General features: G+C 36.3%; 1 protein-coding gene across 2 annotated transcripts in view; it reads right to left on the reverse strand.

The window, feature by feature from the left end:
- BCKDHB (branched chain keto acid dehydrogenase E1 subunit beta) overlaps positions 1-14,400 on the reverse strand; it is a 277,474-nt gene that overhangs the window by 63,286 nt on the left and 199,788 nt on the right. For both annotated transcript variants that reach the window (XM_050950169.1, XM_050950168.1), the window contains one exon: positions 5,312-5,398. In XM_050950169.1, the coding sequence (XP_050806126.1) occupies positions 5,312-5,398 (87 nt within the window). The remainder of the gene's footprint in view (positions 1-5,311; positions 5,399-14,400) is intronic.

Here is a 14,400-nt window from a genome sequence, read left to right on the forward strand (position 1 = left end):
TGGTTTTGTTTTGTTTTTTTTGCATGACATCCTTATGTCATGAAGTGGGAACAACAGCTCTGTCCTCAAAATAGGATTCCATCCTGTATACCCACCTCATATTTCATTTGAGAGTACAGTTTTGCTCCTACTGGTTCTTGGCTTTTGCCTTCTGACTACCATGATAGTATGAGTATTGCTCTCCCGTCTGCCTGTAATTGGATGTCCTTTTCCATGGCCTCTTGGATTTTCATCAGCTTTGTTGTTGAAACTTGGAGATTGAATCCATTTAGCAATGCTGCACTATGCCCTTATCTCCTTCCCCCAGGTTTGCTGATGCTAGGTATTTATGCCCTACTCAGAGTGTTATCACTCTGGACAATATGTGATCTCTACCTGGTAGCAATGGAGGCACACCAGCATGAGCTGCAATCTCTTTGGGGCACTAAGTAGGGGCTTTGCCATGACTGTCTCTAGTGAACTGTGGTCTGATTGCACTTTTACTGGATGGCCATAGGTGTACTTGCCTATAGATTCAGTAGACGGAATCACTCCACCCTAAATACCACATCCAGAAGCACCCTTTCTATTTGGGTGTACCTCTGTTCGGTCTCTGACCGGACTCTGCTGGCATAAGCAACCGGCTGCTTCTGCAAAAGAGCTACATCCACTTCTTTTTCTGATGCATCACACTGGAGTGTCAGTGGCTTTCCTGGGTGATAGTACTTCAGGACAGGAGCATATACTGTCATCTGTTTCAGCATATGAAATGTTTGCCATTGGGGACCTGCCCAGTTCCACTCAACATCCTGCCTTGTGAGCCAGTTGTGAACAGAACTTGGACAGAAGATTAATCATTCCTACCAAGCGCTATACCCCTTTCATATCAACTGGAGCTGGAATGTCTCCGACTGCCTTAAACTAGTTTTGATCCGCTTCCAGTCCCTCTGCTCTAAGCAGCTGTCCAGTGTATGTCACCCCACACTGTTTGAGTCACATTTTGGGTGAGAGGGGTAGTTTTACACTCTTGTCCCTGCATCTATGTAAAAAAGCTTGTAGTTTTCTGTCATGGTCTTGTTCAGCTTCTGTATCCTTACTCCTTTCACCTACAATGAGTATATCATTTGCAATTATTTTCACTCCCAGCAGTCCTTCCAATGCTTGGATGAGTCTTCCCTTACACTTCTGGTGCAAAGCTTATACCCATTAGCATGCACAGCCATTTGTACGGACCAAATGGTACTGCAAAGGTTGTCAGCATGCTGAACTCTTTATCCAGGCTAATATGACAAAACTTGTTCTTCATATTTCAGACCATAAGGATTCTGGCTTTCGAAAGTTCTGGCAAGATGTCATCAATTGCAGGCAGTGAATAATGGTATTTTTTTCAATACCTGCTTCAGTAGTTTTGGGTGTATACAGATGTGTAATTTGCCTGATGGTTTCTTTATCTCCATCATGCTGCTTACTCAGGCTGTACTGGCCTCTACAGGTGCAGACTTTGAGCACCTTGCATACTGAATTACGTAATGCCACTGGAATTTTCCTTTGTGGGGTCTACTTCCAGCTGCACCTTTCCTTAAAGCACCCATTGCCTTTGAAACATAACCACCTTCTTTTAAAATTGTCTTTGTTATCCATGGGACTCCCCTTTTGTTTTTTTGCACCGCAGCTATACAATTCTGATGCTATATCCTGATTAAGTCTATGGCTTGTCTGGATTTGTTCCTTAAAAAGGGTCTGTAGTGCTTCTCATCCACCACCACAAACTTCAGTTTGTATCATCTTATTTTTTGGGTTAGTTACTATGAGGTCACATTCTCCTTTGGGCTGCTTTATGCTCTCATTGTACATTACTAGAGCATGCCTACTCTTTGCAATGGGGGTGTTCAAGTCCAATTCACTCTGGAGGAATCATTTTGCACAAGATCCAGCTGTCCTCAGCTGAAATCAAGCAGGGAGTTTGCTTATTAACATTGTTGCATGCAGAGTTTGGTACTGTCCCTTGTTGCTTTTCTGTTCCAACACCCTTAACCTGATATGCTTTCAGACTCAAGGAGAGAGTCATGATGTCACCATGATGTCTGAGGGGCCATGCCCTCTGACTGAATCTTTCTTGGACCTTCCTCTGCTCTTGCACACACTGCTAAAATGGTTCAACATGCTACATGACTTGCAATGTTGTCCTCGTGTTGTCCTTCTCCCTTACCCACTCATGGTGTCTCCCACAGTAAATGCGTCTCACTATGGGTGTGGAACCCTGCCCGCCTGCTCTCCTTTGCTGCATGTACTTCCAGGGGTGTGGTGCCTTCTAGGGCTTTAATCCTATTTATATTCAAATATTCAGATTTTTAGACTTTGCTGTAGCTAAATGTTGGTCCAATTTCAATTCAAGTGAAGTTCAGTTCAGGTGCCAAGCTTCCCTGTAGCTCAAGAAGGTTCAGAGCCACTGTTACAGTTCAGGACCCTCCTCTTTAAAGTGTACAAAAACATGATATGTTTATGGTAATACGGCTCTTTGAAAATAACCTGTGCGGTTTTATTCACCTTTTTCCTCACGAGAGACCTCACAGCAAGGATGGAATAACAATATGGAAACTTACCATCTACTCCAACTGGATTCTGTGTTGAAGGCTCATTAGTTCCATGTGTAAAAAGAAGTTAAAGCCAACTACAATACCCAAGACTTCTGGCATTTTTAGTGTGTTCTACATCCAGTAAAAATGAATTTCCCTTTTACTTTTTAATTTTATGGCACAATCATATCAGACATACCGTTCTTCATTCACTGCACAGGGAATATGTGTTATAAATGAATAATGAAGTCAAGTTTTTATTATGCCTAAAGCAATGCTCTGCCAAAAAGGAGTTACGGCAGAGAATGTGTTTCATAAATTATATTTCAATTTAAACAAATTTGGTAAGTTTTTAAGTATGGATATTATTATCTGTTCATACCAATTATTTTTAAGAAAGTTAAGAAATTGACAAAATCTTTAAACAAAGACATAAACAATAGTGATCATATATTATAAAAAAGAGAATTCAAGCTGAACCAATTAAGTTATTTGTATACCAAGAAGAAATGGAACTTGACAAAATTCTGTGCCAAACCCTCTTATATTTAGATTTGTTTTAAAATAGACTGTACGGTAAACTAGTTAAGATTTTCTAAGCTATAGTCTCCAGATTAAAATATGAATGTAAAACCAAGAGGTACTATCCTAAAATAGATGCTTTTGGTATAGACAGAATGTAATGTTCCTTGGGTTTAAGGCTTCCTAGATTTCATTTTGTTTTCTAAATAAATTATATTAGGCAAAATGAAGTTTCTGATATGGATAATGAATCAGATGCTGGGCATTTTTTTCTTAACAGAGTTTCAAAAAGATAAAAAGTAATTTTGTAGTCTGAATAATAATATGATGTAATGATTCTCCCAAATTATATGATGTAATTTTTATTTTTTTATCTTTGTTATTTTATCCCATCCCCAACCGCCGTTTTTGCATTGATACATATGATTTATTTTATTTCAATTAATTAGTATGGGACTTTCACATGATTTGAGAAGTAATTTTTTCTTAAGCATTATTACTTCCTAACAATTATTCAGCAATTGCAACAATGAATACCTTGCTGGATTTTGTTTTCTATTTACTTATTTCATGTGTGGCATATTCAACTCTTTAAACAAACTGCAGACTTTAAAGAGGCTCAAAAGACGTTAACAGTGGGCTATACCGTATTTTGGTTCAGTTTCTCCTATTTTTCTTTTTTAGTAGGAACATAAAATATCTTGACGTGTCAGATTTTGCATTCCCCCCGGCTCTGCATAATATATATCACTTTTAGCCGTACCTTACATCTCAAGTTGTGCTATTGTAATCAATAAGACTACCCCCAGGGTTAAGACACTATTCAATGTCAAGAAGTTTGGCAGAATCAGGTTCCAAAGAGTGAGACTATGTTTTAGTGGGGAGCAATGCTGTCATCCTGACAGGAGTCTGCACTATCTTTTAGACTGTTAAAATAAATTAAAACTTTACAGAAATTGTTTATTTCACAAAATAAAACTTTTAGATGAAATAAAATGTTTTAGTTCCTTTCAAAAAAGGTTTTTCTCCCTTATTCAGATAATTACTGCAATAAATACAAATGCCAAAGGTTTTTTATTCATCAACATGGAAGAAAAAGTGCAAGCCTAAAAGAATACATTAAATGTAAAACAACCCATAGAAGTATTCTTACATTAGATATTTTCAATGCACAAAGCTCAGGAAATTCAAAGATATGGTTCCCCAGCAACTGTAAATAAGCCCTTTTATGCTGTAACTTATTCTCATGTTTTTGTAACTAGTGCTGTTGCACCTATATGGAGCTCCACTTTTGCAGGATTGGGTCTTTAATAAGTTGTCATTTTTAATACCATATTGAACCATTACATCATAATGTGGTGAAGAAGTATGCTTTGGTCTGGTGGGTTTCAGTTTCTAATTTAAATATTCAGAAAAAGAAAAGAGGAAAACATTTCTTAAATGATCCTTTTTGAGGACAACAATAAAATATAAATCCAGTTTTAAGTAAATTCGGCAAGAACTGGAAACAATACAGCAGGGAGATTTTTTTCCCCATGCTTAATAGCACATGCTGTACATTTTTCAGTGACTGTTTTAAACGTAAATCCTTACACAAGCTAAAATTAAAGTTTCCACTTCAGCAGCTGCTATTAGCATAAAGTACTTTAGATGAATGGTATCCTTAGTGTTCTGACAAACTAATGTACACAGAATTGAAACTTCTGAATATTTAAGACCAATCTCACAAAAAAGGCTTCAGAAAAAGATTTTGTTTAGTTGAAGAAATACATCAAGAATTCAAAGGACATAATATTATCCACATAAACGTATGGTGTATTTATTATTTCTATAAATAAATATTATTTATTTGTATTATTAAATACAGTTTATTTATATATTTTATATATAGGTACAAATTAGGGTAAGAATATATTAGGCAATCTGGCAAACATTTGTTTAATTAAAACTGAAACCTGATCACGCTAATTCCAACTCTTTCCCTTATTTTACATTGAAGCAAATGACTTCAGCTAGTAGAATTATGGAAGTTATACTGGTTCATCTCCTTTCTCCCAGATTCATTCTCCACAGAACATACAGTGATAGCACTGACAAGGTGATGAAAGCCAAGTGAGAGATTTTAACATTTAATTTATTAAAACCTTACCTTTTAATCTACTGATAAATACTCTTTCTGCAAACGTACATGGCCAGGCATATAAAACATTATAACTGTAATAACTTCACTGTACCTGAACAGTGGAACTAATCTCCGATGCAAAGCCTCCTGTCAGGGGGGCCTCATGGCTGATCAGCAGTCGCCCAGTCTTCACCACTGACTGAAAAGAAACAAGAATACCTCTTTTTAAAAAAATTAGGTAATATTTGTATCACACTATATCTCTGTAGCAATCTTTTTTACTATATTACATGAGAAATAATACAAATTCTGTAATTTTAAGCTGCAATGATAAAATATAAACCATCCCTTACTGCCTCAATACAACATTTTATTTACACAGATGAATGGGCCCCAAATAGCCAAGTTTTGATATTAGCAGAATGGGAGTGAATTGCTAGATTTCCTTTGGGAACAGAGCATCAATAGCGGTCTTTGTTTGTAAGCTAACAATGAGAATGGAATTATATTCCATTAGTTTGAATTGACCTTATGGATGTAAACAATGACATTTCTGAGGGAAAAGAAAAATTGAAGAAAAAACCAGCAAGGACTCATTGTCTGGCTATACCAAAAGAAGGACAGGAGATGCTTGACATGGTTTTAATAAGGCTGCAACTTCGTTATTAGATGTCTGGGACAACCTGGCAGTTAAAAGTGCACAGTGAAGATAACCCCATGTTGATTCAATATCTACCCAGTGGGCTTCCGCCAGCTCCCCTCTTTTTCCATCCATTTCTGCCACTCAACCCATTTCTCGGACTTTACCATCTGCCCTTGAACTAGGGTCAAGGTGTGCTATAAGAAAGGGGGGGGTGGCTCTCTTCCATCATAGGGGCCCCAAATACCTTCGATTTCAATCCTTTTACGAACACTTCCTTTTAAAGTTCATTACCAAGCCATTTATCTGGTCACTGTATTCCTTCCCTATGGAGTACCTGCACTGGGCATCCGCCACACACTTACATAATGAGTCTAACTTCCTTTCTTACTCACCATAACAAAGCCCTCTCTGAACACTCTGTGGGGAAGGCAAAAAACCCAATCCTACCACCTAGGCCAATCTGGTAGTGAGGGAAAAATTCCTTCCCAGTCCCTCTAGAAAGGATCAGCTAGCATGAAGCTCACAGCAGGTCCTGATCAAACCTGGTATTTTGCCACCTCAAAGAGCAGGAGGGTGGGTGCTGCTCTGCCTGCTCTTCCCACCAGGCTTGTCCCTTTTCAACTCCCCAGCCCTTCTGGTCCCTGGGGATGAGTCAGTGTGGCCCACTGATCCACTCCCCATTTTGCAACAGCCTTTCCCTTCTGCCCCGCCCCCTGGCCCGTAAAGCACTATTCTCATTCATCTAGTAAACGGAACAATGGTCCCCCCTCTTCAAGGTGTGGTGAATCCGGAAGGATCAGGTGATAACATTTATAGGATCAGGTCATACATAAAGCTCACAGACCTTGAAACAATTCAAATAAAAGTTTGCTTGCTCAAGAAAATTGAGTGCCATAAGCAAGAAGGCAGTGATTTTTATGCTACAACTATAGGCAAGATTTATTATAAAAAAGGAGAGAAACAATATGCAAATGTTAGGAGATTTAGGGTGAACAGCTCAAAAAATAGCTACATAGCACATAGTATATACCATGAGTGTCATATAAACAAGCAGTGGCTCATGAAAAAGTTTTGGTTATAGCAGATAAGTGTTTATGCTGGGTTTGCTGTGAACCATAAGAACAACGGTTAAGTACCTTTAGCCACATAACCAGTGCAAGATTGCAGTATATCTGACCATCATGAAATGTGTTGTAACTATTTGGCAAATTTCCTCGACCTGGGCAACACCAGATACCCACAGAGTCAAAACATTTTGGCCATCAGTTTCACTTTTCAAAACACTCATTTTATAAAGTGCATATAGAAGTTACATGAACTTCTGGAGTAGCACAGCAGAAAAAAAGGACTTGTATATTAATCTTTTGAGGCCTATTGCAATCAGATTTTTAAAGCTAAGTGCAAGAAGCCCCAAGAGTTAGGTACAACTTTCCTAACCGTTCTGCTCTTTGATTTAAAATCTGAGTGGAGGCTACTGTAGCAAAACCCTCAGAGACAATTTCTCCATCCAATAGGGCAGCCAAGTGATATTTCTTGAAGCTAAAAGGTAACTGCTATTTACTATAGAACACAGATTAAACCCTGATTTGAGTACGTCTCATTTCTTTAGGAGCCCAGGAGTGTTTTAGTGGTTTTGAACAGCTGGACCACAGATGCATTGGCGAGAGGCAGCTCTGTAAGTGCTGGATGCACTATATTCTGTAAATGAAGCAGCTTTGCAACAGTTACAGAGATACAAGACAAAAAAATCATTTAAACATTGGAAAGTAATCTGCAGTTAAGCAGCCTTGAATTTCTTTTCATGTGCACTGGAAACTCTCATTAAAGAGCAGGAGCTATTAACTACCACATAAATCTGCTAAAAATTCTTAGAGATAGTTCCTCATTGCAGAACAAAATGTACTAATCATCTTACTCGAATTTTTGACTGATGAGATAAAGAATTTTACTGAATCGGTTTTCAAAAAATTTGATTTTTTTTAAACAAAAGGACATTTTGTTTTGATATTCTTCTTATATAATTTTGTTCTAAGAAGGGTGTGTCTGGAATTTGAAGTCTTCCAAGCTATTTTTAAAACTATAGTACACTTTTTATTTTTGAGAATTTCACAACATGAAACATACACCCATCATATCAACAGTAAAGAATAAAAGCCCAACTGTGGAAACCTTTATTCCTGTGAAAAGTCGTTACTTGTACAATCAGTCCCATTGACTTCAAGGAGATTGCTCGCATGTGTAAAGACTGTTAGAGTGAGTAAGGATTTGCATTATCAGACCCTAAGATTTCCTCTGATTGCTAAACGAGTTTTAAAACTGGATGGCGATTGGCCCCAGTGCCACATGACAAATTATGGCACTATTTCTCAGTAAAATGGCAGCAACCAGATTGCTATGGAGAAGTGCATGATACCATGTGACCATTCAGAATGTGAGGAATGAAAAAGAGTAATAGGATTTATTTTAACTACCATTGACCTCCTGAAATTACTAAAATCATTTCATTTTTACATACCTGGAAATATACCTTTACTTTTGGAAGCAAAGGGACTAAGTAATAGATCTAACTGAACTGGGCAAATATATTTCTTATACCAAAATTTAATGAAAATACGATATCTACTTTGAAAACGTAACAAGGAGTCGCAGTGTGAATTGCCTAATTTCTGTATTTGGAGAAAAGTTCAGCTTCACAAATAATTGTATTATCTACAACACAATGAAAAACTGTTAACTGTTGCTTGCAGAGGGATAATGCTTTGAATAGAACATCATATGATCATTTATTTCTAAAAATTTAAAAAAGATATGTATTCCCTCATAAACCTGGGGTCAAAGTCACTCTATATTTGTCTAACCAGTATGCAGTCTCAGGGTTAATTGAACACAATCCCAATTCACAGAAAGGGAAAGGTGGTCCAAGGGGGTACCCTCATTCATCAAAGACATGCATAACATGCAAGCAGAAGCTCTGTAATACAGCAGAGCAGCATACGGCCACAAGGACTTCATTCTACATTTAAGTCAATTGGAGATATACTGGCATAAAAGTGGAGAAATACAGTAGTTAATCAGGTGCTTATCTTTTAAAAACATTGCTGCCATTACTCTTCTCCCCACACACCACTCTGTCTGACACCCCTTAACAGGAGAGTTGGGGAAGGATGTTAGAAAAAAATGAATTTCACACTCTATGCCGTAATTTTTTTCTTCTCTTTTTTGCCTGGTGTATGTTTTGTTTGGAGTTTCTTCCACACTCTCTATTTTATGGAACCTCTGTGTTTACACTAAATCTCGTTGCCTTTCATGTGTTCAAAGTAGAAAACACATACATATTTTACTTTATGTAGAGTATTTAAAAAGAAAAAAATAGAGTGACTATTGGATGGCTCAGAAGATTAGTACTGAGATATAAAGCTTTTCTTCTTTTTTAATTTAATCCAAGTTACTCATGAAGGAAAGTTTGTTGCCATCTGATAGCTAATCAGGACCAAAGAAAAGCACTGGTGGCATTAGTGCAGTGCTTAAATGGCACCTTGCTGTCAGTTGCAACACAGTGCCCAAAGATTCAACAGGTCCAGAGACCTTAACAACCCTGGTCATCAGTCCTTCCAGGCAGTGCTGAGGAACAATTAGCAAGGCACCACTTCAAAATTGTTATGCTATTGCCTGTGCTGTACCTGCTCAATGGAGAAAGGACTCTGGGGCTCATGATTTCTAAATTTACTCTAAAAAGAAAAAAAAAAATAAAACAAACAGAATGTACTTTCCCCTTACTACTTTCCTATTGGGACTGCGTTAAAATATTCCAGTATGTTGTTAGAGAATATGAGGATTACAAAGTAACATTTTGTCAGATTATAAAAAAGGCAGCATGTCCATCCTGATAAGGAAATGTGGTAAAATTAAAGCTTCATCTTTGCAAGTCTAATATTTGTGAACTGTGCTCTAAGGCTTTTCTGATCCGTGGCCCTATGTTTTTGCAATGAAGCGTCTTTGCAAATTAGTTTCCCTCTGTCTCACCACTCTCTTTATCTAAAAGGTTCTATAATTATTTTAATAGCATTTTCCTCCTGAATTTGCAATTCATTATTTTGGCAGCTTTTTCTACACCTCCAAGTGTTGACAAGAGAGGGAAATAATATGATTCTGGCAATTACACAAGTTCTGAAATGTGTGTGCTGACATCGTCACTAACATACTATGCCCTTAGTGATGAAAAAGTAGGCTTAACTAAAACTGACTGTCAGCCAGCTGCATTTTACATTATTACTTTAAACATATCTCAAGGGTACAATTTCCACTGTAACCAGCTGGTTCATTACTAGGCCAATACCCCTCTAGGGAACTATGAAAAGCTAAAAGTACAAATTTTGCTACTCTCTTGTGTCATGATGGATAAATTGCGTATATTTTCTAAGAACTAATAAAAGTCCATTCTCAGAGTAAAAGGCTCTTCAGTCCATTATACACAAGCTTGGCAGAATCTGACATCTCTCTTTTTTATAATTTTGACAGAAAATAAAGATGTTTTATTTTTAAAGCATTTTTTTCTATTTTTATCAATTTAAATTTTCACAGTTGCACACAATTATTGGGTGGATGGACAGAATTATTTAATGACAGTGCACATTGATATTCTAAAAGTTAAAGTTTTATAAACTGTCAAAATATAAATTGTCAGCATCACATATCAAAATATACCAAGTAAATATATTTAAACCCACAGATCATACCTGTTTTTACTGTTCATTTACTAGTCTATTTATAACAAGCCTAATTCAAAAGTCTAAGTCACTGGATTTTGACTCAGCTCTCAAGCAGCATTTTTTCTACCTTGCCTATCTCTAATTTTTTTTTATTGTAGAGGGAAACATTTTTTCATCAGTATGTGTATGTACAGTGAAATCAACATTTATCAAAATTTACTGATAAAAATCTAATCGTTCCAAGTCTAATTACCAAAAAAGTCATTATCCACACGTATGCTTGAGAATGGGAAGAAAGTTGGTATTTTAATTCTATCATTTTTCAGAGATGGTCACAATATTTTGTAGAAAAACAAAGTTTCATTTTTGAAAAGAGAGTAAGAAAAGTTGTCAGTTATTGAACTTTTCTTTTTAAATGTTCTACTTCATATTTTAGTCATATTTGCATCAAAATGATTTTTAAAAATTCATTTACCCAAAACTGCATTTTTTCACTGAAAACTGGGGTTTCAGTAAATGAAAATTTTTGAAAACTATTAGTAAAAACCTTCAGTAAAAATATTTCAAAAATGAATATCTATTTCAAATGCTTAAAAATATAAAATTATTCATGAAATTGTTTTCCCATTTTTGACCAGTTCTAATTATTCTGTTCCTGCAAATTTATAAAATGTTCTGGGGAAAAAAGTCCCTCCAAAATGGCCTTAGATCAAGACTTCTATTAACGTTTCAATAACATAAATGAAGTTGTTCATCAGATTTTTAATGGTGAATGAAGAGGGAAAGCATAGAGATGAGGAGTCAGAGAGTAAAGGTTGAAAAATAAAGCATTTTATGACTGAGGCTCTGATGTTCAAGCCTTTTCACTCTTCTGCCACTATAATGGTCTATTTGGTAAACCTGTAACTCACCTGCATAGAATAAATACCTGCAAGAATTAGGAATACTCTGTGTTCTTTAACGTTCCATTGCGACTGAAAATAATATTCTCATACACCAAAGGAAGATTATATTAATTAGTTAACCATATATAAAAAATGAAAATGTAATACTCAAAGATATCTAATCACATTCCTTTAATGATGTCACAGTCCCACAGAAAGGAAAGCAGAGAAAGCCTTAAAATCCACATAGTTTTGCTTTAGTTATACTGGACAGCTGATATATCTGGATCTCATTTTACAAGAGGAACAAGATGCAGAGAAGCTAAAATGAAGATAACAAGCAAGATTTCTTCACATACGGATCAGTGTACCATTAACTGATGAAGCAGGATTTCTCAATGTCTAGCAACAAAGTGGTCAGATCCAGGATAAATCTGTTAAATGTTCTTAAAGGGACCTTGAGAGGAATTACAATAAATAAACTGCAGTCCCAGATCACAATGGTGGAAATATTAGAGGACATAGATTCTCAGCTGGAACACTGGTGGCAAAAGTTAGCAGGCTAGACAGCTAGCTCCAAGACAGAAACAAACTCTGAGTGCAAGAGATTCAGATACTTACTCTTTGCAACACAGCCATTAAGAAACCATTTGAAACTTAAGTAACTTTAATTGTATCATAAAAAGTTAAATATATCCTTAACAGAAAATTTACATCTGGAAGCAAGAAAACTAGTGTTTCTGAAGAACCAGACAACATTCTGTAATATTCAAGTGACTGGCTTCTTGGTGGAGAAAAAAGAAAACCCAGTTTATTTTTATTTCATACACAAATGATTGTAAACATTTTAGTTGCTAATGCAATCCATGTTAGCAGAGTATGATTCTCTGTCCCCCTCTAACGGTTAAAGCAAATATAGGCTTGTAAGTCCCTAACTACCTCCAAGCAGTAAAAGGGCTCATGCTTTTAGAACCAGAGGGCTGCGGGTTCAGTTTCCACACATAACAGCCAAGGGTTGTGTTACAAGCAGTGGCCTGTGCAGATCTCTGAACTGCTGAGGACTAGCTTCCCAAAAAACAAATAATTGTGGTAAGTACTCAATTTATGTTGGAAGATGTTTAGGGCCCCCACATGTCAAACAGCTGTAAAATGTGTGGGCATTTTTACTGTCTTTCTTATTGTTTCTGTAACATTAGACCAAGAGAGTGTCCTGTCTGTGGTGCACAGAAAGAAGAATGCGGAAGTGGATGGGTCTCAACCCCTTTTTAAATTTATTCTGACCTTTTGGAACAAAAGACAAAAATTGGAAGAAGTAAAACAAGGATTCAACAATATTCAGTTCCAAAAAAGACCACTGAAAAATGTTCTAAAGGAAGAAAATCAAATGAATAAAAAGGTAGTCTAGCTACTGTATGCTGCTCCTTTGGCTCTTTGAAAGTAATTTTTGTTCAGACCTGTATTTTAGATACTGTTTTTGATTTATCAAACTGAAATTTGAAATAAGAGTCAAAGAATTCCATTTGATGAATCTAAACAGTGTTGTTACAGCTGCAAAGGGACATTAAGCACTAAGTGGCCTAATGGAAAAAGCATAAAAAGATGCAATTGCCAGACAACTCAATGAAAACAGAAAAAGGTAGTCTCTCCTCTTAACCATATTAAGTCTAGTCCGTTATTATTCTTATTCTCTCTCTTCTCCCACAAGGAAAAAAAAGGCATTATAGACATTAATTACATACTTCCACAATGCCAGATAACATTCTTACTTGTTCTTCAACGTCAGACATTTTCCCTTATTATAGTTAGCTGTACTACATTTTTGTTTGATGTATTTAAATGTTTCATATTCTGTATGCTAAATATAACCATTAAATGAAAAAACTAATTTTTTTTAATGTTTCCAATAAGATTTAAAGGGACATCCCTACATCATAAAAATAATCAAATTTCTTTCAAATTAAGGTTTGGAGCAAACTAGAAAATTAGCAAGGCAAATCATTTTAACATGTATAATGAAAAGGAAGGCACCACAAATTACAGATGACTTATATCCTGTGGTGAAAGAATTGGGCCTCAGAGATTTAAAACTGACATTTTCATCAGTTAAGGAAACCAAGGGTGTAAAGAACACTAGTACAGTTATGTGAATGGCCTCGTATTACTCTATTTTCTTGATCACATGAAAAAGAAAGAATAATTTTAACAAATTAAAGAACTGTTTAGAATTAAGAATTTCATTAAAACAAACTTTGACAATAAAACAAACATATTTATAGCCATATGCCTATCACCACCCTGATCACTTTGACCCTGAATTAGCAAAGCACTTAAGCATGTTCTTAAGTCTCAGGGAAGTTGCACCCCTTTCCACCATTCTTTGTTGGCCTCTAACTTCTAACTGTCTTTGAGGAAGGGGCTGTGTTTTCAGCTCTGTGTTGATACTATTGCCATACTAATGTTAATCATATCCTGTATGACTAAGGGTACCTGTGTTTAGAGTAGGCAGGCTGGGCCTCTTTGCTGTTTCAAGACATACACACACACACACACACACACACTTGTGAAAGGAGTCAGTATGCATGTTGGCTAAGTGAACATCTGCTGGTCCATCGTCAATTCTCCTCAGGTTAGGGTTTGTCTATTAAGTCAATACATTTAATAGTTTATTGTCGCCTGAACAAACACAGCTTTGATCAGAATTCCCTGCTACATCACTTCTAAATATTAGATTATTCTGGTTTAGTTTGGGATTTATGATAACTCCCTGGTGACTAAGGCATGCCACAGTTATCACTTCCTGTTTTAATTATTGCTGCATTTAGAGGAAACCACATTGTGATCTCTATAGTTATACAGCAGATAGAAGAACATGCAAGGACGTTAGGCACTATCATAAGCAATTTAATAATAAAAAGTAACATCTAGGAGACAATTACCTGATAGTACTGCCTGAACCTTTCAAGCT

This window comes from Gopherus flavomarginatus, chromosome 4 (assembly GCF_025201925.1).
Source record: "Gopherus flavomarginatus isolate rGopFla2 chromosome 4, rGopFla2.mat.asm, whole genome shotgun sequence".
In the NCBI taxonomy this organism is placed as follows: Eukaryota; Metazoa; Chordata; order Testudines; family Testudinidae; genus Gopherus; species Gopherus flavomarginatus.